This window comes from Vigna umbellata, chromosome 9 (assembly GCF_029865625.1).
Source record: "Vigna umbellata cultivar VRB3 chromosome 9, Vumbellata_1.0, whole genome shotgun sequence".
Lineage (NCBI taxonomy): Eukaryota > Viridiplantae > Streptophyta > Magnoliopsida > Fabales > Fabaceae > Vigna > Vigna umbellata.
Window position 1 is genome coordinate 27,945,466 of NC_142173.1, and position 23,883 is coordinate 27,969,348.

Consider the following 23,883-nt stretch of genomic DNA (forward strand, 5'->3'; position numbering starts at 1 on the left):
TCGTCGCCGTTGTTGTGTTATCTAAATCCTTGTTTGCTCTCCTTGTTTTCTAATTTTGTCGAGTTTCGTGTGCGGTGATCTGTGTGTATTTCTCTTCGTTGTGTTGTGCTTTTTCTTTTGGTTTTGGATCGGTATTTTGAATTTTCGTCGTTATTGTACTTTCTCTTTTAGGCGATTCGCTCTTTTCTGTTGTGATTTTGGATTTTGGTCGTGTTTCGAAGCTTTGGAAAATTCGCTTTTTTTTTGTCTGTTTGCTTTTAATTTGAGAGGAGAAATGAAAAAAATGAAGTGAATATTGGATGACCGGTGCTGGTGGATCTTAGTATTCAAGTCTAACGTAATTGGAGTTTCTAAGTTTAAAATTTGTTCGTTTTTTTTTTCTTTTTAAATTGGTGTTTGATCCTTTAAGACCTATCAACTCAGTGCTCAAAATTCCACGGGTTTATAATTACATAGCTGTGAGTGTAATCTTACATAGGTTCTCTGGTTTTGGTAAAAAAATGAAATGCTTTCCCGAGTTGGCTACTGTTGATTTGGTTTTATTTGAGAGAGGTTTATTGTGGAGCAAGCTGTAGAAGAGAAATTATTCGTAGAAATCTTTGCAGTTTGCAGCGATAGCGCTCAAAGGTGGTATTATTGCCCTTGGTTTACAGTATCAGCCTAATTGGAGAACTGGGAAGCCTGGGACAGGAATGTCATAGATGGTTGTTCTAGTAAAGAGGACCTTGTTGCTTCATTGGTCAAAGAAGTAATCTGTGGTGAAAATAGTGCAATTATGGGACACTGTTATTTTGCGTATAAATATTAATTTGCAAATGCTAATTGGTTGACGAGAAGAAGTTGCAGAAAGAAGATAAAAATAAGAGAAAACGATACCGTTCCTTTATTGGTAATTGATGATATCATTTGTCAAATTGTGATTTGTGATGGTGGAGAAATGCTGAAGCTGATGAAATATGTTGATTATAACTGCCTAATCATGGATGCTTAAATCAGTTACGAATGAGTTTTTTTAAGATAAAGATGACTTTTCCTTTTCCATCTCAAACATTGCTTGAGAATATTGACAAGACATATGATGTTACTGAATAGAATGATTGGCCAAACCTTGTTATGAAAGGTACTTTGCACTTGTGATAGCCTGAAAATTTTTAACTTTCTTCTGTTATAGCACTCGTGCACAGTGAATTCAGTTTTTTGTCAACTAAGAAACTAGGTTGACTCCAATCCAAATAAATCTATCTAAGTTTGGTTAGCTTATGTTTCTGTGTGTGTTTATGTGTTTGAAAGTATGTATGTATGCATATAACAAGGACAAGTTGTTTCTTTAGAAAATTTGAAATATTTCTTGTAGAGCAGTTTTAGTTAGGCAACTTCTGAAATTAAATTCTACTACTTTTTAAAAAACATGCTTTACCACAACCTTATGTGAAGCATACTTTTTTTCTTCTATCATTAATAACATTTTTTTTTTGTTTTCTGACATAATAATAAACCAGATTTGAGTTCTTTTGGGTCTCAATGTCTTCAAATTTATGTCCTGTTCTATATATTTTTAATATATTTTTAATTCAAGCATCTCTCTGCTTACTTTTATTTGAATATATGTCTGTAGTTCAGTTGGTTGGACTACTTAGTTTTAAAATCCCAAAGTTTGGTTTGAACCTGAATGTAGATCTGTTGTTGATCTCAACATATGTTCCTTTTTCTCCTTTTTGAAGCAGGATGGATTTGTGTGTGTTTCCACATATTGAACCGATATCCATCTAATTTCTCCTTAAGTTCCAATCTCTAGCCTAAATTTATGTTTGTCAATGCCTGACATGAAACTTCCATAGAGCCTATGGGTATTGGAGAATATGAAAGGTGGCACATTTAGTGGATGTTTGGAATTTGGGAAGAAATCTTTCTATGATTTATTCTCCCAGAACAAACTGGAAAATCTTTCAGCCCGTGCTATGGTTGATAGTTGAAAGATACAGAAAACTATTTTATGTTTAAGGAAGTGAAGGCTTTTGATGCCTGATGTTCTCTACATGTCATTTGATACTCATAAGCTTTAATCATGCACTCATATGCACAATAGTGTCTTTTTAGGGAATATGCAACTGCTTTATGTGCATAGTGACGAATGGTTTTCTTGTTCTTTTTTTTTTGTTAACATCGGTTTCTTCATGCAGTGGATTTCCTTCACATTTGCACACATTGTAGAGAGAGGATACTTTAGAAGGGAACTTGAGCCATGTCTAGCTCAGCGAAAGTTTTGGATCCTGCATTTCAGGGAGTTGGTCAAAGAGTGTATCCTTTTAGTAAAGGGTTTGATTTATAAAAAAATATGGAATATATATATATATATATATATATATATATATATATATATATTGAATTTCTTTATTACTTGTGTAAAGTTGAGGAGTAAAATATAAGAAAGAATAATTGAACCATTAAGCTATCAACACGACTGATTCACTATCATTTGGTCTATTTGTTGAAATTAACTTTTATCAATAAGAATCATGGATAACATTAGACATTAGATCAGAAGGTTATAGAGTCTCTGGATCCATGTAGTGAACTTTTTACTCTGAATACTGTTGGGTTTAGACATGAATAATTTTATGGCTTGCATTCATGTTATTTTTTACATATTGAAATATACCATATGCTTTGAGAGTTTGAAACTTGACATTCTGTAGAGGAACTGAAATATGGAGGATTGAGAATTTTCAGCCAGTTCCTCTGCCCAAATCTGATCATGGGAAATTCTACATGGGAGATTCTTATATCATCTTGCAGGTGTGTACTATATCCAATATTACCTTGGACACATTGATATGTTTGCAAGTGTATGTGATGTGGCAGTTTGGTGACAAGGCTGGAAATTTTGGAGATAGTTGATCTTTTTTAACCCTTTGTGCAATGCTGTAAATTACTCACTTCATTTCTCTGAAGATTAAAGTAGATGATAATCCACAGGGTTAGTTTAGATACAATATACATGATGTATAAGGAAAACAGCACAATCACATAACTTCATTAAGTGTGAAATATAGGTTGTTATCTTTTTTCTTTCATTTATATTTTGAGCAATTGTTCTATGGGCCTATGCAGACAACTCAAGGCAAAAGTGGCACTTATTTTTATGATTTGCATTTCTGGATTGGAAAAGATACAAGTCAGGTAAGTTTGGACTTTCACCCTCCTCCCTCTCCATCCTGAATCATGTGAAATTTATCTTAAATTACTTGTTCTCCCTCCTTAAATGAAGAGGTTGGTAAAAAGGTGAAGCTTGTAGAGATGTGTTTTTTTAAAATTAAACTATTTCAAGTTTTTTCTTTTTGAAATTTAACTATTCCAAGGTGTTTTTACTGTCTTGCTTTTAATATATTTAGATGTTTGAGTTATTTTGAACATGGTTTACATCTGTTTGGAAATACATAAACCAATGAATATCTTTTTGACAGAATAATAGTCTTGATTGACACTGATTTTAATTCTAGGATGAGGCTGGAACTGCAGCCATTAAAACCGTTGAACTAGATGCTGCTCTTGGAGGGCGTGCAGTGCAAGCACAGGGAAATCCAAGGACATGAATCTGACAAGTTTTTGTCATACTTTAAACCATGTATAATACCATTAGCGGGTGGTGTGGCATCTGGGATTTACAAAACCTGAAGAAGAGGAGTTTGAAACACGTTTATATGTATGCAAAGGGAAAAGAGTTGTTAGATTGAGACAGGTATAGTGTACTATTTTTGTTAAATTCATTAATCTGGAGAACATGCAGTTAAACATTTTTTCTTTTTGATAGATCCCTTTTGCAAGGTCTTCATTGAATCATGATGATGTATTCATAGCCGACACTGAGAATAAGATATTCCAGTTCAATGGTGCAAATTCCAATATTCAGGAAAGAGCCAAATCTTTGGAAGTTATACAATTCCTTAAAGAAAAATATCATAAAGGGAAATGTGATGTTGCAATTGTTGGTAGGGAAATTTTCCTATTACATTATTCAGTACTTCTGTTCATCAGATGCACTCCATTTAGTTTTTAACTTAATAAAAACTACTCCGCTTTTCAGATGATGGTAAGTTAGACACAGAGTCTGACTCAGGTGAGTTTTGGGTCCTCTTTGGTGGTTTTGCTCCCATTGGGAAGAAGGTAATCAGTGAGGATGATGTTATTCCAGAGTCAATTCCTGCTCAGCTTTATAGGTATGTTGGTTTTATGCTCCTCAAGCCCTATTGCCCTTCCTCCACTACATGCATCTGTTTTGAGAAGGTTATACAACTAGAGATTGTATTTGGTCATTTTTTAACGAAGACAAAATAATACAATCAAAACAAATGAATTTTCAGTTACTTTTTTTTTATTTTTTAAATCAGTAAATCATCTGATGTGCAAGTAAGATCAAAGACAATTAGAGAAGTTATTTATAATTAATTTCTATACTACCTTATTTTTTGTAAAAAATGGTATTAAGATACCATATGCTCTTGTTTTCATCTATGTTAGGAGAATACTGACAGAAACCTAACACTGAATGGATATGGGGGAAGACACTCCTATTAAGAAGGGGATTAGAAAATCAGATAAAAGTTTTAGAGATGATGTCAAAAGGATCTTCTTGTAGATATATTTATTGACATTGAGCCCAATTCCATTTTTTGGTCAATGCATGGGTTTTACGCCCAATTTCTGTGTATTTTTGTGTCAAATGAGATTTTGTTTGAAATCGATGGTGTTTTTAATTCTTCTAATTCTACCTAATGAATGAATATGCCTTTTCGTTGCTGCTGCTTATCAAATTTTAATGCGGGACAACAATTTTTTCCCAGTTAAATAACACTATCATCAACTCATTAAAATTTGTAATGATGGGGACATGGATATTGTTGGGGGTATAAATCTCACATTAAGTAGTATGAGAGACTAAGTAGAGTATTTAAGTGTTAGTGCTCACCTCAATATTATCATCATATTAGTTAAAATATTTAATGAAAGTGACTTGGGTATTATGGGGTCTAGATCGCATTTTAAGTAGTATTAGAGTATGTAAGTCCTTTACTGTGCTCATTAATCAATATTAGAGCTGGTTGTTAGGGTTTCAAAGGGAAATTTTGAAGGGTTCTCACGCACAAGGAAGTTGAATGAAGTGTTACATAATGAAGTACTGTAGAGTTATCCAGTGATAGGTTGGCTTTTAGGAACTGGTGTAATGATTGGATTTAGTATTACAGAGAGCCCGATTGCTACATTGAGTAGATTGAGATATTTGGTTGAGTATTGAGCAGTATGAGATAGTAATTTTTTCAATATAAATTCGTATGAAGTTTATGCTTCATTTGCTCTATATGTGTGCATTAGTTTTAGTTTTTTGATCTGGAAGAAAAGTTGACATTATCATGCATTGATTAGCATTATGATCGTGGACAATGGTTCATTGTGATAACTAAAATGAGGAATAACTCCATATGCACTCTCCTTCCAGTATTGCTAATGGTGAGGTTACCCCCGTGGAAGGTGAACTGTCTAAGTCATTGTTGGAAAACAACAAATGCTATCTATTGGACTGTGGTGCTGAGATATTTGTCTGGGTTGGTCGGGTAACTCAAGTAGAAGAACGAAAAGCATGCTGCCAAGCTGCTGAGGTAATGCCATTCTAGAATCTATTTCTTACATAATCCATCCCTTTGTTAGTTAAAAGAGGATCATTAATTTATGAATATCTGCAGGAGTTTGTTGCAAGCCAAAATAGGCCAAAATCTACAAGGATAACCAGGATTATTCAAGGTTACGAGACGCATTCATTTAAGTCCAACTTTGATTCTTGGCCATCTGGGTCTGCTAATACCAATGCAGAGGAAGGAAGAGGGAAAGTTGCAGGTGAATGTCATTTCTTCCCTCATGTATTTTTAATTGCCATTGTGTAGATAGCCACACTGACAAGTGTGCTATTTGATGCACTGTTAGCACTGCTTAAGCAACAAGGTATGGGTGTCAAAGGAATGGCCAAAAGTACCCCAGTAAATGAGGAAATTCCACCTTTGCTTGAAGGAGGTGGGAAGATAGAGGTGAGGTTATAATTTCCTTTATAAACTTTCCTTGGCTTTATTAATTACACCTCTGAACATGTAATATTTTTTCAATTTTTAGGTATGGCGAATTAGTGGAGATGCCAAGACCGCATTGCCAAAGGAGGAGATTGGTAAATTCTATAGTGGAGATTGTTATATTGTACTGTACACATACCATACCGGTGAGAGGAAAGAAGACTTCTTCTTGTGCTGTTGGTTTGGTAAAGACAGCATCGAGGTAATTTATGTCCTTCAGTTTGAGGTCTGGATTCATTATGATTGTGAGGATTGTAATTTTCAATTTGATACTATTTCAGTGCCAAACACTATTAGGACTGAACTAGAATTTGTATGTATAGGCAAATATGTTTTTGTAATTTAACTTGGTTGAAAATTTTTGGCTGTGATTGACGTTGTGAATATCAAAGCCTTAGCTTTATTTATTGGTGTCTTAGCAAGATATCTTTGGATACATGTGATCAAACTATACTGTTAGTTATCATGATCTATATCTGTAATGTCATTTCATATCAAACAATCTATACCTGGATAAATTATATCCATCTATATATCTTTACATATACATACATGCGTGTGCAGTAGTGCATGCCAGGCTCACACACACCTTTACATACATACATGCATAGATACATACATATATATATATGTGTGTGTGTGTGTGTGTGTGTGTGTGTGTGTGTGTGTGGTATCTTGACTCTTGGAAATAAAATTGCAATGAAAATAGGGGGACTGGTGAATGTTTATTGGGTTAAACTACTTTTCTCCCAGGAATTAAATCAAAGCAAAAAAGTAGAAACTTATGAAAGTTGCTATAATTAGTAGTAGGATCTTTTATGGAAATTTGTTAGGAATCTGGGTAAGAATCCTAACTTTCTACCTCACTCGCACATTCCAGTAAAACTCACAACAAGAAATGGTAATGAACTGAACTGTATTCACATCAAAGAATCAAGAATACAACTAGGAAAACCAGGAGCTTAACCTCCTTCACCAGGTCTGAACCGGTCTACAAACTCAAAGGTAAAAACTGTCCCCCCTAACTACAAAAGAGGTCCTTTTTATAGACCTTTTCCCGCCCCCTTAACTTCTCAACAGTTAAGTACTCATCTTTATTTCTCTACTATCTTTGTCCTTTCATAAACCCTCCATGTCCTAACATTACTCCCCCCTTGAGGATCAACCTTGTTCCCAAGGTTGAACTCTGGAAAATGCTCTTGCATTGTTATCTTGTCTTCCCAAGTTGCACTATCCGCCTCTCCTGCTTGCCATTCAACTAGAACCTGATCCCGCCTGTCCTTCCCTTGTTGTTGGATCCTTCTATCCAATACCTTGGTTGGCCAGCAAGATGGCCCCTCCATCTGCAAATCCGCTGGCCGAAAAAGCCGATAGCTCCAAGCGGGGTGGCTCCAACTCTACCTCTTCCCCTTCAACATCCCCTTCTTCATCTTCCGCCAGTAACACCACCCGTAAACTTTTCTCAGGGCACTGGTGCCCTGGGCTAAATGGCCCCTCACATCAGAAACACCGTCCTTCTTCTCTGCGTTTCAGAAACTCAGGGTAGGGTAGGGTAGGTTTCTTGAACTCCGTCCTCGGTTATCACTTCCTCCGTGCATTCCGCCTCTCATCGGGCCGCCTCCCGTCGCGCTGTCATGTCTTACTGACCCGACGCTCTCGGTCGGGGTCGTTCTTATCGGATTGCTCCTCGGCGGATCGGTTCTTACCTCTACCGCTCCTCCTCCTGTCGTTCGTCCCCATGATGGGGAGTTCTTGGATGTCGTCCAACCCATCAAACCTAGCCCGCGTAGAGCCTATTCGGCGTCTCGTGCCAGTTTCATCGCCGTCATCAAATTTCGTGGGTCGTGCGGTCTAACCTGGCATCGCAATTTCTCACGTAGGCCCGCCAGAAAGTATCCCAACAATTGGTCGTTCGAAAACGCCTTCGTCTGTCCGGCCAGTGCTGCAAATTCTTTCACGTATTCTTCCACGGTGGCTGTTTGCTTGATCGCCGCCATCTCTCAAAAATGCTGCCACGGTAGTGACTCTCGAACCTGATCAATAACGCTTCCTTGAGCCCCACCCACGATCGGTCGCTCGCCTTTTCCTTCCAAAACTTAAACCAATAACCGACGCTTCCCTCCCTGCTAATATGGGCCAGTTCGATCTTCTCCGCCTCCGCCACCTTCTGTATCTCAAAGAATTTTTCGGCCCTGTTAATCCAGTTCAAAGGATCGGGTCCTTCAAAAGTGGGTAACTCCACCCTTCGCCTCCAATTGGGTTGGTTCTCTGAACGCTCCCCATCTCTTTCTCCTTCTGCGTCGTCGCGCCGGCCACCCCATTATCATTGACTAAACCATGGCTCACGTCAGAGCTCTCCCCGTTTTGTTTGGTTCGCACACCCATCAACCGTAACAGTTCTTGAATGTCTTTACGCATCGCGATTGAGTCTTGTCGGTTTGCCGCTGACTCCGCCTTCAATCCGTCTACTGCCATCTCCAGATGTTCCATTCGTCCTTCAACTACGTTCATTCTTCCTTCAATTCGGTTCTCCAGAGCATGTAACTTCCCTTCCATCTTGTTCTCCCCCGATTTGGGATCCGGCCGGTCGGACCACTTTGTTAGGAATCTGGGTAAGAATCCTAACTTTCTACCTCACTCGCACACTCCAGTAAAACTCAACAAGAAATGGTAATGAATTGAACTGTATTCACATCAAAGAATCAAGAATACAAGTGGGAAAACTAGGAGCTTAACCTCCTTCACCATGTTTGAACCGGTCTACAAACTCAAAGGTAAAAACTGTCCCCCCGTAACTACGAAAGAGGTCCTTTTTATAGACCTTTTCCTGCCCCCTTAACTGCTCAACAGTTAAGTACTCGTCTTTATTTCTCTACTATCTTCTTTCATAAACCCTCCATGTCCTAACAGAAATGTTGTTTTTGCTACCCATTAAAAGTATGGTAGCTAATATTTAACTCTCCTTGTTTAGTAAAGGAATAGTGCTGGAACACTGGGTAACTGAGCACTTTACTGATTAACATTGTTCCAAAAGTGGTTAATGAGTAATCACTTATTAGTCAACTACTTCAGACTTATTTCGTCTTCAAGATATAACTTGTCATAAATCATTATCTACAATTAAAATATTTATTGCTTTTCAGTTCCTAATATTTGTTTCATAATTATTTATCCCTACTTAATTCAATTTGAATGCTTTGACCTTTGGTTAAATTTACTATTCAGGAGGACCAAACAACTGCTACTCGGTTGGCCAATACAATGTGTACCTCATTAAAGGGTAGACCTGTACAGGTATCGTAAATACTAGTGCCAATTTGAGGATATTGCTTGGAAAACGTGTATAATTCACATTAGTTTCTTTCAGGGTCGCATATTTGAAGGCAAAGAGCCACCACAATTTGTTGCTATTTTCCAACCAATGGTGGTACTTAAGGTATCATGACCAGAACTATATGTTGCTTTAAGTAGTATATAGTATATCTTAGAAAAAAAACCTAATTATTTTATGACATACACGTATTTTAGGGAGGATTGAGCTCCGGGTACAAGAAATTATTAGCAGACAACGGTGCATCAGATGAGACATACACAGCAGAGTGTATTGCACTTATTCGAATCTGTGGAACTTCTGTTCATAACAATAAATCTTTACAAGTTGATGCGGTATGTACCCATGAGAATATTTATTTTTTTCCTCTCCATCATGTATATTTTTAGGACATGTATTTTTTCCTAGTCCTTCATAATTATATCATTCTTATACAGGTGCCAGCATCGTTGAATTCTGCTGAGAGTTTTGTCCTGCAGTCTGGCTCTACAGTTTTTATCTGGCATGGGAATCAGTGTTCTTTTGAGCAGCAACAGCTAGCAGCAAAGGTTGCTGAATTTTTAAGGGTAAGTTCTTGGGATCTAGGTTTTTGGTCTTAATTTAAATTATTGAAGCACTTCCACAAAATTTTACAGCTTAAACAATTCTCAATTTTGTACAATTTAAACTCGTTTGACTCTATGGTAATTGCTAAAGATCCGTCTTTCCTCATTACCTTTAGTTGAACATGTTGGAACCGGAAGACTCAGTCCCCATGCTCATTCCTTTATATAGAGTGGTGTGGACACACACAATATGCCCCTAGGGATGAATCATGAGTTGAGAGAGCTTCATTTTGAAGTTCAGATCACTATTTTGATTGATATATCAAAATTATGGCTGCGTGGCATAGAATTGAGGCTGGATACGTGCTTGTTTTCTTTTTCTTTTTTAAAGTAGCTGTACAATAAAATCTTTTAAAGGATAAAAATGACGTTGGGTGTAAGTCTAGCCCTAATTATATCTTTCCCGTCCTTTATAAATTGTGGTCTTTTTGTTTTTGTTTTTTCTTTTATTTTACTTCAGCGTCAGCAAATATTAACATTGATGATGTCATAACATCCCATATAAGCAAATTTGCCGCGTCAGTAACGATGATATCACCAAAAGTGCCACATCAGTGTATGATGTCATCAAGGACCATACCAAAAAAATAACATATTTAAGGATTAAAGACAATAAATGATATATTTGTAAGGGACGAAAGTTAAAAGTGGCATATTTGTAGAAATTAAAATGAAAAAAAAAGTAAAAATATTAGAAAGACTAAGAAAATCATATAAATGTATGCGGGAGAAAAAAAGTTTAGTCCGGAAGTCAGAATGGCCTGTTGGCTCCTTTGGTACCTATTTTGAATTTGAATATAGGCAGGCTAAGCCGACACGCTTTTCTATTATTTCTTGCCTCCATCCATACAAAGTTGTTTGCTTAACACGACGATAGAGTAAATAGTAGGTTTGCTATATACATTATTTTCTTACGACAAAACTGTCTGTATTCAGCCTGGAGTTACTCTAAAGCATGCTAAAGAAGGAACAGAAAGCTCAGCTTTCTGGTCTGCACTAGGAGGAAAACAAGCTTACACAAGCAAGAAAGTTGTTAACGAAGTTGTCAGAGATCCACATTTGTTCACCATATCATTTTATAAAGGTAACGTTTTTTTGTCATGTTACTTATTACATAATATTATTATGCAGTTGCATATTATTGACTGATACACTGACTATTTCTCTTTTTCCAATGTGGGTCCACAGGAAAGTTCAAGGTGAGCTTTGTTCCTGCAACTTCATTAATTTTTTCCATATTTATATGAAATTTGTATACAGTAAGACACAGGAGAGTCTGAAAGTATTCTAATTAGTTTTATTATATTTTACCCTGCAGGTAGAGGAGGTTTACAACTTCTCTCAAGATGACCTGCTAACAGAGGATATCCTTGTACTTGACACACACGCAGAAGTGTTTATTTGGGTCGGTCATTCTGTGGACCCAAAAGAAAAGCAAAATGCTTTTGAAATTGGCCAGGTAACATGCCGAAAAGCATATGGCTTTTATTTTGTATATTTTCTTCTGCTTGAAATTGTTGATGCATACTCGAACATTTCCTTCAGAAATACTTAGATATGGCTGCATCTCTGGAGGGACTATCTCCACACGTACCAGTATATAAAGTAACAGAGGGGAATGAACCTTGCTTTTTCACAACATACTTTTCTTGGGATCATGCAAAAGCTGTGGTATGTACTTATACATAAAATTAACACTTTTCCAGTTTGAGGTGTCATGTATTTTCTTTGAAAAATTAATCATTTTCGCTGGTTTAATTTAGCTTCATTTTGTATGTCTTTGTTGGTTGAGAAGAGGACAGTTTTATTGGTTGACTAGGAAGTTAGTGATATTCCGTGAAATTATTATTATTGTTGATAGGGTTCTCAAAGTTCTGAATATAACATAGTGCAGCTCCCATGTATGAAGAAGTTTAGTTACTGTTGTCTATGTGTGTGATGGTTGAGAGACTAACCAAATAAATTTACCGTGCAGGTTCAGGGGAACTCATTTCAGAAAAAGGTGGCGTTACTCTTTGGGATTGGCCATGCTGTCGAGGTATGGCTCAACTTCTCATTTTTGTGTGGTATAATTTGAACCATGCAAATTAATCCAATTTAGAGACTATTGTGTCATATTTACCGAAACCAACTTAAAACGAACTTGAGTAATAAGCAATGTTTTTACTTGCAAAGATCCAACTACTGATATGTAACCCGGCCCGGGCTTCTTTTGTATAAATAAATATTTCTGTTTCCAAGGGGTTGTATAGGGTTGTGCAGATGCAATTTTTCCAGTGCAATAAATATCATGCCTGATTTTGATGTTGGCATTAATTAATATGATGTATGTTCCTCTACTGTCTAATGAGACTTTGCTGATTCTGGTGATAGGATAAGTCAAATGGGTCAAGTCTGGGGGGACCAAGACAAAGAGCTGAAGCATTGGCTGCTTTGAACAATGCATTTAGTTCATCATCTGAGAAATCATCCAGTATGGTATGGTTACTTCTATAGCTGATCGAGTTTATAGTCAATGATCTTTAAACCAAAAGTAGATTATATGATAATTCAGTATAACAAGTAGAGAATATTAAATAGCGTTCTCTTTATTTTGTTAATGGAAGTTAAACAGATGAAGTTTTAGAAATCCTTTTGCTCTGAATGGATAAGTGAGAATAAATTAATTAGTGGGTTTACTTCAATAAAAATCACCCCGAGTGGGGATCACCTGTGCTCTTTGCGGTTTCTGTTGTATTGTAATTGGTTTCTGGGCAGTTATCATCAGCTAACTAATTAATCTTGTGTGTTCTTTCAGACACAAGATAGATTAAATGGGTTAAGCCAAGGAGGACCAAGACAAAGGGCAGAAGCTTTAGCTGCTTTGAACTCTGCATTTAATTCATCATCTGGGACAAAACCTGTAACTCCTCCTAAGGCATCTGGAAAAGGTCAAGGATCACAAAGAGCAGCAGCAGTGGCTGCTCTTTCACAAGTTCTGACTGCTGAAAAGAAGAAAGTATCACCCGATGGTTCTCCTGTGGCTAGTAGTAGTCCTCTCAATGAAAATAGCCCCACTGGTAAGAAAAGTAGCTTTTTTTTTTTATCTAATTGTGATGTTGAATTCAATGGGTTTGCCAAGTTGAACATTTCACAACACCCTACTATGATTTTTTGTGTTTTTTTTCTTTTGAATAATTAATGCAAATCCTTTTGTTCAATTCTAATAATGTTCTTGTTTAATTATTTAATCATACTAGTATATTCTGCAATTGTCTTTATCACGTGCAAGTAAACTACAAGTAGTGGAAACGTTGTTGTACAGACATGTTTGGATGAACTTTTCTACAAGCACTTTTAGGGGGGGAAATAATAAGTAAAAATGAACTGAATTTCTCTGTAACTTAAAATTGAGTTATGCATGATCTAATTTTCTTCTACTAAAAGTGTGTATTGGAAAGTTCGTCATACATACCCATTGTACTACATTCTTGAAATACCTTAAACTTTTTTCAGACTTATGAGTAGAAACAGCACATGCCAATTTAATAATTTTTTAAGTTTTTTCTTTCCCGTATTTGGAACCAGACAATTAAATGCCTGCTTTGGATGAAAAAACAAATTGACTATCGTTTGCACAATATTTGTTCAAGTTCTTGCTGCAGAAGCTAAAAGTGAATCCTCTGAAGTTGAAGAAGTTGCAGAGGCCAAGGAAACAACAGAGGAACTTGCCCCTGAAACTGCTAGCAATGAGGATATGGAACCAAAACAAGAAACCGAGGAGGAGTCGAATGGTAGTCAAAGGACGTTTACTTATGAACAATTAAAGACTAGATCTGGTATTGATGTGGCTGGAATTGATCTTAAACGGAGGGAGGTTAGTCGCTTTGTATTGGTTTTTTATATTAGATTAAAATTTTTTGAAGTATAAGCTCTCTACCTGAAATTTGTATTGGTATAAAATATCAAAACTCCCGAAAGGGAATCTTTAATTGCATTCCACTTTGGCGAAGATATATTATTCTGTTAATTTTATTCGTAGATTGAGATAACATTTTTCTTTGTTAATTTTTACTGGTCAGGCCTATCTATCGGAGGAGGACTTCAACACTATATTTGGAATGGAAAAAGACGCATTTTATAAGTTGCCAAGATGGAAGCAAGACATGCTGAAAAAGAAATTCGAATTGTTCTAGAGTTGCAATCAAAGAGTGCAATCTGCTTCTTTTGTTACTATAGCTTTCCTCAGTCATCTAAAAATGCTCTTATCTGTTGGATAGGGTTTTATTGGGTATATACCATAGTTTGGGTTCATATGATAGCGTTTTGCTTTCGGCCTATATGATGGACGTAGCTGTGGTTAGTGTCCAAGTTTGAATGTGACGCTGCATGGAGAGTGATTTTGAGTTTTCTCCTTTTAGATTGCCGCTGCTGCCTCTTGCAATGTTTGCATATTGTAGCAATGAAGACACTAGACAGTGGTGAAGTCCAATTCTTTTATTTTGTCAAGTTTGTATTTTATATATCTTGTGCTATTTGCTTTATAATTTGTTATTGGTTAGAAAGGCGGGTGTATATGTATTGTTTTTTTTTCTTTAGCTTTTACATTTATAACACAACATAATGAAACATAAAAAAGTTTGTTATTTTTAGTTAATTTGTACTATCTAAATGCTGTTATCTTTATTATTATCATTTAATTGCTGGAGCTTTTGAATTTTGGACAACATTGTATATTCGTTTTGTTAAAATGGAATTTATTTACTAGGGTTGTTTAATTTAAATAAAATTGTATGGTATAAGTTTGAAATATATTACTTTAAAAAACTTATTTAAATATGCGTAATTGATTTTGAAGTTTATTTAAAATGGCATTCTTTTAAATGTTACTAGAGCTCCTTTAAAGGAGGTATATTAAAAATTACTTAAATTAAAACAGTTCATTACTAAATAAATTAAACATTCGACAAGTGTCTAGGATTAGCATTTGGTTTTAATATTAATTGGATTATCATTATATACTAAGGTGTTGAATATTATATAACTACACTTATTCATAGGAGAATCGTCAATGTCAGACAACATCTCACACTCGATCCTGACAATCTTTATTTATCTGCGAATACCAAATAAATGGTGACCAAACTGGTTTAAAATTTTCAAAATTGATTAACTAAATTTTAGAAGAAAGTCATATATCTTATATTATGGTTTGGCTTAATTATTCATAGAAATCAAACAAATTACATTATTCCTTTTGGCGGGTTTGGGCGACTAGAAGACAGCAGTGTGTGATTGTGTTTTTTCAATATTATTTTGCTTTCTGACTGTATAAAAAAATTTAATAATAATACTTTGTGATTTATAATGTATTCTATTTAGAGGGTTGACTTTAAGAGTTTTTTGGGAATTGTTATGGATTTTTATTTTTTGTTGGCCTAATTATGATTTAATTATATTTTAATAAGTATTTGTGATTATCATTAATTTGATTATTTTGTAATTAATCGGTCACGTTATACAATCATATGGTGAATAACAGATAATGTATGTAAAAAATTGGCCAAAAGATAAACTGTCAAAGACAATCAATCTAGAGTAGTAGTCAAGAAAGATTAACCTAAAATAATTAGTTCAGAAAGGTCGATCTAGACTAAGACTAAGGTCCTGTTCTCTTGAGTGGATTTGAGGGAATTTGAGGGGATTTGAAGATAATTTTTTTTATCGTTTTTTTGAGCAAATTTGGAGGTAAATGAGAGTGAATTTAAAAATAATTTTTTTTAATATGTCATGTCAATACAATTCTATACTAATTCTCACAAATTTTATTTTCAAATTCATTATTATTTACCTCCAAATTCGCTCAAAAAAACGATAAAAAAAATTATTTTCAAATCCTTCAAATCTCCTCAAATCCATTCCCTCAAATCTACTCAAGAGAACAGGCCTAAGTGACCGAATGAAGTTGGTAAGAAATAATGGAGTAGTAAATCTGGACGGACATACTATATAACTTTTGTTACTGTATTTGTAATTAATATTAAATAAAATTTTATGATGATCTCTTGTAATAAGATCGACTATTTATATTTATATGTTTTAGAAAGAGTCAATATTGTTAAATAGTACTTGTTGTACAGTATAAGGCACAAAAGTGTCAACATCGTTAAAAGAATAATATTAGAAAGTAACATTTTCTTAATAAGGTAAATAAATGACGTAACTTAATCGTATATTTTTCGTTTCATGTTTGTTCGGTTTACATTTGGTATACCCCAGTTTCTACATGCAGCTCCATAGCTTATGTTAAAAGTAGTGAGACTATTATATATACCCACTTTATAATAATAAACGATCCTAGCAAAGTTCTCAACCTAAAATTGTAGAAGTTGAACAATAATCTTTTTGAAGCAAGAGAAAGTGTGGTAGGATAATAGAGAAAAAATTCTTAACAAAAGCTTACGTTAAGTGTTTCCACTGTTCAACAATAGTGTCATATGGAGTAAAGATGCTTTTTAGTTCTCTCAAATTAATTCCCAAAAACATATTCAATGTTTCCCCTAAAGAACTTTCCCTGCCTTTTCTATTGACTTTATTATTATTAGGTTTAATATTTCGGTGGGCCTTATTTTCATTTATAATTTCAAATAGATTTCCTTCTTTTTAGACGTCTCAATTGAGTTTTTATTTTTGTAAAATTAAATCAAATAGAGGTTTGCCGTCAAATTAAAAAAACGTCATTAAGAGGATGTTACGTGGTATGCTGACAGTATACATGTGCAAGAGAAGTTGGTATGCTGACGTGGCATGCTGACACCTTGCTGGTCAGTCTGATGGTCGACCACTCGGTCTGGTGGTCGACCACTCGGCCTCGTGGTCGACCACCACCAGGCCGACCGACAACCAAATCGAGTGGCCAACCACTAAGCCGATCAACTACCAAACTGAGTGGCCGAATAAAGACCGACCATCAGGCCGATCACCAGACTGAATGGCCGACCACCAGACCGAGTGACCGACCACCAAGGTGTCAGCATGCCACGTCAGCATGTCAACTTCCCTTACACATATATATTGTCAGCATGCCACGTAACACTCTCCTTAACGACGCCTTTTCAATTTGACGACAAACCTCTATTTGATTCAATTTGATGGTAAACCTCTATTTGATTCAATTTTACAAAAATAAGGACTCAATTGAGATGCTGAAAAAGAAGGGGACCTATTTGAGATTCTGGATGAAAATAGAAACCTACCGAAACATTAAACCTTATTATTATTATTATTATTATTATTATTATTATTATTATTATTATTATTATTATTATTCCTTTGTACTGAAAGTGAAGCCCTGCTCCCCAACTGTGGTCATTGGGCTCCCCAACTGTGGTCATTGGGCTCCCCATTCATGTTCAGGGGTCCTCCCTGCCCTGTTCTACACTTTTGGTCACTGGATGCAGGGTGTGTGTCATGGTTGAGTGTGTCCGCATCAAGATATCCCAAGTTTGGACATCCCTTTTGTGTGTGGAAGACCCCCTAAGGGTGCCTTGGGTCATGAGTGTTGGTGTCCCTGGGCATGGACACAGATGAGGGGCGTTGTAATCGATTACCTATTCCTGATATTCGATATTCGATTACCAGGGAAGTATTCGATTATCAAATAAATATTTCCCTAAAATAAATTATAATCCAAAAATATAAAAACTTATTTTATTTCTTAAGATAACGTTTAATGGTGATGGCTCTGGTGTGGTCCTTGGTAGTTGAAAAAGGACGTAAGCCAGAAAAAAACAGTTGCATAAGAGGATGCATGATGATGATTCCACATCACTTGAAGTTAAGACGAGAATAGAGTTGCATGGTTTCTTCCGAATGAAACAATGGAAACTCACATGCAAATCTTAAAGTCGTTGTCGAAAAAAAAAAAAAAGGTTAAACTTCAACCTCTTTTTTTCTTTCATTGAATCTAAATCATTTTGTTATAAGAAAAACAAACGACACATGTTACGTTCGTGTATAAAAGAGTGAACAATATAGAAACAGAACAAAACAACAACACCCCTCCTTAATCGCTCACGTTTTCTCAATAAACTAAACCTAAAATATAAATAATTATATTACGATACATATTTACATTTATTTAACAGAGTAAAATAATATTAAATAAATATAAAATACTTATATGTATCAAATATGATTTTTCTCTAAAGTATCGTTTTTACACCGCTGGAAGCAATGGGCCTTGTTTGGTCAGAAAATCTAGACGAAGCAGTTTGGGAGGAGAATGCGCCTAAAAGCGCGTTTGGGCGGCTTCTGTGCTTCATAAAGCTGGAATTCCAAAATTTCAGAACGAAACAATAGATATTAATTATTAATGAACGCGCTTTACAGCTACTACTCCTTCACTCGCTCACATTCACTCCATTTTTTCTCTTTCTTTTGGACTTTAACCCCCAAAAGGAGCACGCCTCACACGCCCCCATTCACATTTTTCATAAATAAATAACTGCTTTTAGGAACCTTTTTCTGGTGCTAAGTTATCAATAACACCATTAATAATTATGTTCCAGAAAGTAGTTAAAGATTTATGAAACAAAAAAAGTTATTAATGCGTCTATTCTTCAATTTTAATTTAATTCACACAAAAATTACAAACTTTTATCATAGCGTCAAATTCATGAAAATAAACTTAGTAATTTCCAGTTTTAGTAATTTACAATTTCGATTCCATTCTCAATGTTATATACACAACTATTTTTTTATCTTTATGTTTTAATTAATTAGTAAACTGATAAAAAATTAAAAAACAAGATGTGACATTGACGTAAGTAAAGTTACAAGGTTAATTATTGTAAGGTCAAATTCTACACTGCTACACACAAATAAATATACAGTTATATTTCGAACAATAAAACTGTTATAACATAGGAGAGATGGTGGGCAAATTATTTTGTAAAACTACTGTACTTTTCTGAAAACAAGTACAATAAATGTAAGAATTTCTAATTTTTTTTTTCTATTTTGTCTTTATTTTTCTAGTTTTTCGATTGTTGACAATCACTATAAACAAAAGAATCAATCACAGAAGAACATATTTGGTTATTGACAATGTAATTTAGATCAGAGTTACCCACACCCCGATGAATTATCAAATGATCTGAAAACGACGTCGTGCCAAATGTGAACGAACTCGGTTCCGGTAACGGCTCGCTCGCCACGATCAAATCCACGTTCTTTAACACGAACTCGTTGCTAGCGAGTTGACTCAGAATGGCCGAGTCTGAAACCGAGTTTTTGCGCACCGCGGCTCGCACAATTTCCACCAGAGTCGCCTGGGAAACGCGCCGGATCCCGCGGGCACCGCCCATCAACACCGCCGAGTTGACAGGGCGACGAGACTGAGTTCTCTGCGAGTTCCTACCGCGTTTAGGGAAAACGAAAACCGAGTCGGGACTCCGATTCCTGAATCGCCCGAGTGGGTCGTTGAAAATCAACACGCTGTTAACGTCCACGAGCATGACATGCTTGAAATTCCTCCTGACTCGCCCGAGCAGCATGGGGTAACACGCCCAGCGTCGTAAGCTGAGGGGAACTCGGTCTAGGAAGCCAGCGAGAGAATTCTCCGGGTCGAGTTCGTCGGCGTTGAAACTCAGCACCGAGCCGTAACTCGCCCGAGTGAACTTACTCTCGGAGCTATTAGAAAAGCTTCGACTTTTAATCCCCCAGAGGGGCTCTCCTCTTCCGGGGGAATTCAGGAAGGGAGAGACGTCGAAGGTGGAGTCGGAGGGGCGGGTGGAGTTGAGGCGGGCATGGAGAGTGACAAGGGAAAGGAAGGAGTTGTTCTCGTCGTGAAGAAGGGAAGCGAAGGAGGGTGAGGAAGAGGGGAGGATGAAAACGACGTCGGATTTGGAGGTGAGGCCGGAGCGGTGGAGGAGTCGTAGGAAGAGGCGGAGATGGGGGAGGGGGGTGTCATGGGAGACGTGGCAGAGGAGGAGGTGGTTCATGGCACGGGTGCCTCGGCGGTAGAGGGTGCCCAAGCGTTGAAGTGCTGGGGAAACGGCGTCGTTTGAGGAGTTGTGGGGAGTGTAAGGTTTGTGGGGGGTGGAGGGTTGGAATGTGGAGAAGGTGAAGAGTAGGAGGGTGGTGAAGAGGAGAAAGAGGCATATGGAGAGTGTAGATTGGGCTTTGGAGAGAAGGGTGTTGATGGTGCTTCTTCTCCTGAGAGAAGAAGAAGAAGAAGAACAGAAAAGGTTGGTTTTGGTTTTGGTTTTGGTTTTTGCAGCAATGGTGTGTTCTGGGAAGAAAACGAGGAGGAAACCCATGACTGTCTGTCTCTCTGAGTGTGGCCGATGATGTTGGTGTCGGTGTTTGTGTAGGGTTTTGGTTTTCATCCCATTTCGCTTTCAACCAATGATTCTGAGGCTTTTTACTTCAGTACTACTTTTTTCTTTACTACTTTTGTTAACCACATACTATCTTTTCTCATTTAACTTCCCACGCATGCACCCAAAACTCACTCAGTGTTCGCCGATTATTCCATTACCAACACCGGTAAATTCCTCCATTAATTCATTCGCCATCACATTCTCTTTTTCTTTTTTACACGTGATTTTCTTTTACTACTCTTTCGCTCTATCTATTTACTCTCTTTTTTCTCCAAAAATATTAAAGTTATTTTTTGTTAAAACAATTGTACGTAAGTTGAAGTTGTCAAATGGTGTGAAGTACTATTTTTTCTTTTTTAAAACATGTTTCACACTTTCTTTTATACTGTGATTTGGTTTACAGAATACTAAATTTATTTATTTGTAATGATAATATAAATATAATTTGCTTAAAGAATATGTATCCACAATCAACTATTTTTTTATTAGAAATGATTTTAACTTATAACAGTGATACTATTTTAAGTAATAAGTTTTAAATTTAATATAACATTATAAAATTAATTTATAAAATAAAATTTATATCTATTTAAATACTATAAATGGCTCTTATATTTAACACTAATATAAAAATTTTAGACAAACATTTTAAAACAATAAATTAGTATATTCTTTTGTTCAATTTATACTTAATAAATCTTAAATTGATCACACTAATTTTTATAAAAACTTATTAAAGTTAGAAAAAAATATTATGAAGCGATGTTCAAAGTATATAAACAAAGAATGGTGATCTTATCGGAATATGTTAAGAAATATGAATATGAAGCTACTGGGTTTGTTCTGAAAAGAAGGAAGGAAAAAGAAAGATGCATGTGTATATAAAAGTGGGAAAGGGATAATAAGAAAAAGGCGAAAAGAGCAAAGGAATTTTTCTTCTGAAAACAACAAAACGAAATGTCTTTAGATATTGGTTGAAATGATTATGCGTCCACTTAACAAATAACCACTTCATTCACTTTAAGTGAATTGGTCACTTCCTTCATTTATGGCAAAAATTATTCATTTAAACAACATTCACTCCTTCACTTTCCAATTATGTTCAGTCTACCTTATCGTCTTTATAACTCACTAAATTATTAATAATAATAACTCATTAAAATTCTATTGTACAATAAGGTATGATTGAATTATTATTAAGTGAACGAAAGATAAAAACTCATTATAATTATTATACAAAGGTTTTAGATATAACTTTAGATCATCATGCAAACAATATGCATATTTAGCCTTAAGATGTGGAGTTGGTTTCTTGATGATGGATATAGATATAAATGTGGTCATCATTGTCTTAAGATGACTACTTCAAAATTCATGTCATGTATGGTATTAATCTGGTTGTGCAAAACATTAGCCCTTACTTATTTAACCTTTGGTCACCACCCATTTTTGCAGCAAGAGTACAAAAATTGATTTCTTAGTGACAAAGTTCACACTATTTACCAACGCCTCCATTGCAATAATACAGTACACCAAATAAGGTTCAAAAAAATCAAAATAACACCCAAAAACGAAACAACCCCAAAATGGTAAAAAAAATTAAAAACAAGTCAAACACACTAAACAAGAACAAAGAATAACTCAAACAAATGACGGAAAACTTCAAAACTCATGTTAGTGATAGTTTCCACATTCTGCTTCGAAACAATGGTACATTCGGTCCGAACGATGACGGGAACAAATCCAGTGAACGATAACAGTTTGATGAACGGAAGTTTGTCGGTGAACAACTGATTCTTATCAAGAAAGGTTTGTGAGTGGTGTACGAGGATTCTCTCGTGCAAACAAGGTTTCCAATTTTTTAATGGATAACGATACTTTGACAACATTTTTTTGACAACATTTTAACATCATTTATGTGTCATTCTGTGATTGGTCCAAAATTATTCTACAATCAATAATAATAATCATAAATACTGACATGGACCAATCATAAAATGATACTAAATAATGTTAAAATATTGTTAAAAATTATTGTCAAAGTATCATTATCTCTTTTAATCCCGTAAAGATGATAACCTCTGGAAACCTAATGCTAAGTATTTACACATCATTTTCATTTTTCTAAATCTTTTTCAAACAGACCAATTAGAAGCTAACAAATGTTAGAATTAAATGTTTATCAAATTTTGAAGTTAAGATATTATTATCCTTTTGAATATCATGTCTATTAGTGGGCTCGGATACCAATGTTAATATTTAATGTTGTGTATATATATGAGTGTAGGTTTAAGCTTATTATTTCAATGAAATGAATAACATTAAACAGTCCATACAGGAAGAAAACCGAAAGCTAAATTGTATGTAAATCATGACTAAAAATTAGAGACAATTATTCCTAAATAATAGCTCTTCTTATTTAATTCAAAATAGACTAATAAATGCTCCTAAACTTGATAAGCTCGGCAGCATAGTGTTTTCGAACTCTAACAAGTTCGACAACCCATATTCAATCATAAATTCAACAACACACTTCTGAACTGTCATAACATCACACAGATAAAACTTAAAAAATAAACCAAAGAAAAAATCAATAAACCAGAAAATAACAGCGAATTTCACGTTATATATATATAAAAATAAAAAGTTACAAGAAAAACTTATATAATGATTATGTTTCTTAGTATGTAGTTAAATATTTTATTAATATTTATTTACATAATTTTAGTATTGACATAATAACAATGGATTATGTTATTAATATTTTGTTTTTCTATTATAATAGATAAATAGTTTTTCTATTACAATAGATAAATAACTAAAATAATAATAGTAACAGAATAATTAAAATAAAAAATAGTAATAATAAACAAAATATATTTCAGTTTTCATTTATTTATATTATTTTTACCTTATTTTAAATAATGTTTCTTTTAATTCTATTTTTTTTTCTTTTTCTTGTCTTTCACTTCTTCAATTTCTGTTATTCAATCTAAATAAATCATTATTCTTAATTATGTTTGAAATTTAAGATTATTTTAAATTTAAATTTTTTAACATAAAAAATATATTTACTCCTGAACGCTAATATATGAGAAACTAATTCATTTAAAAATACTTTAACCCCTCAAATTTAGTAATTACGAATTACAAAAATTAAAGTGATTTCTTTAAAGTTAAGTAAAATAATAATTTTAATCTTTTAAAATGAAAAGAAAATGTTATTGTAGTCCTTATACACTAAATTTAAGAAGTGAGAACGAGATTCAAAACACGTGTTTCCCAAACTTAGTGTTTAGAAACTAAAACTATATTTTATTAAATTTGGGTGATGAAATTAATTTTTTTAATCTAAGGGCCTAACAAAATTTACCTCAAAACTTTAGGATTGAAATTATCAATGAAAACATTTTCTTTATTAAGAATTGGAGAAAAAATAGCAATGATCCAAAATGCACTCTATAATA

General features: G+C 34.8%; 3 protein-coding genes across 4 annotated transcripts; 2 read left to right on the forward strand and 1 right to left on the reverse strand.

The window, feature by feature from the left end:
- The first annotated feature begins 2,242 nt into the window (after positions 1 to 2,242).
- LOC148193130 (villin-3-like) lies at positions 2,243 to 5,965 on the forward strand. The gene is made up of 10 exons (XM_088099362.1): positions 2,243 to 2,316; positions 2,697 to 2,796; positions 3,112 to 3,180; positions 3,501 to 3,563; positions 3,641 to 3,739; positions 3,812 to 3,989; positions 4,085 to 4,217; positions 5,495 to 5,654; positions 5,739 to 5,889; positions 5,937 to 5,965. The coding sequence occupies exons 1-10, from the start codon at positions 2,243 to 2,245 to the stop codon at positions 5,963 to 5,965; spliced, it is 1,056 nt and encodes a 351-aa protein (XP_087955488.1).
- Positions 3,647 to 14,683, forward strand: LOC148193131 (villin-2-like). Of its 2 annotated transcripts, none has more exons than XM_088098470.1 (20): positions 3,647 to 3,739; positions 3,812 to 3,989; positions 4,085 to 4,217; positions 5,495 to 5,654; positions 5,739 to 5,889; positions 5,977 to 6,077; positions 6,160 to 6,318; positions 9,342 to 9,410; positions 9,484 to 9,552; positions 9,645 to 9,782; positions 9,885 to 10,013; positions 10,989 to 11,136; positions 11,241 to 11,251; positions 11,371 to 11,511; positions 11,598 to 11,723; positions 12,028 to 12,090; positions 12,426 to 12,530; positions 12,850 to 13,111; positions 13,697 to 13,908; positions 14,114 to 14,683. In XM_088098470.1, exons 6-20 carry the CDS (start codon positions 5,997 to 5,999, stop codon positions 14,225 to 14,227), a joined length of 1,827 nt encoding a protein of 608 aa, XP_087954596.1. In that variant the 5' UTR covers positions 3,647 to 3,739; positions 3,812 to 3,989; positions 4,085 to 4,217; positions 5,495 to 5,654; positions 5,739 to 5,889; positions 5,977 to 5,996; the 3' UTR covers positions 14,228 to 14,683. The 2 variants fall into 2 exon arrangements, with proteins under 2 accessions (XP_087954596.1, XP_087954595.1); XM_088098469.1 differs by having other exon boundaries at positions 3,649 to 3,739; positions 13,685 to 13,908.
- A 4,177-nt stretch (positions 14,684 to 18,860) lies between these two features.
- Positions 18,861 to 20,562, reverse strand: LOC148193132 (uncharacterized). The gene has a single exon (XM_088099161.1). It carries the CDS (start codon positions 20,420 to 20,422, stop codon positions 19,067 to 19,069), a length of 1,356 nt encoding a protein of 451 aa, XP_087955287.1. The 5' UTR covers positions 20,423 to 20,562; the 3' UTR covers positions 18,861 to 19,066.
- Between the last annotated feature and the right edge of the window lie 3,321 nt (positions 20,563 to 23,883).

Excerpts from the sequence above, each read along its gene's own strand:
- LOC148193130 (XM_088099362.1), top strand. The coding sequence starts at position 2,243 with ATGTCTAGCTCAGCGAAAGTTTTGGATCCTGCATTTCAGGGAGTTGGT. Across the intron at positions 4,218-5,494 it reads ATTCCTGCTCAGCTTTATAG|TATTGCTAATGGTGAGGTTA; the intron begins GTATGTTGGTTT and ends CTCTCCTTCCAG. Across the intron at positions 5,890-5,936 it reads AGGAAGAGGGAAAGTTGCAG|ATAGCCACACTGACAAGTGT; the intron begins GTGAATGTCATT and ends GCCATTGTGTAG.
- LOC148193132 (XM_088099161.1), bottom strand. The coding sequence starts at position 20,422 with ATGAAAACCAAAACCCTACACAAACACCGACACCAACATCATCGGCCA.
- LOC148193131 (XM_088098469.1), top strand. The coding sequence starts at position 5,997 with ATGGGTGTCAAAGGAATGGCCAAAAGTACCCCAGTAAATGAGGAAATT. Across the intron at positions 11,512-11,597 it reads ATGCTTTTGAAATTGGCCAG|AAATACTTAGATATGGCTGC; the intron begins GTAACATGCCGA and ends CATTTCCTTCAG. Across the intron at positions 13,112-13,684 it reads CAATGAAAATAGCCCCACTG|TTCTTGCTGCAGAAGCTAAA; the intron begins GTAAGAAAAGTA and ends TATTTGTTCAAG.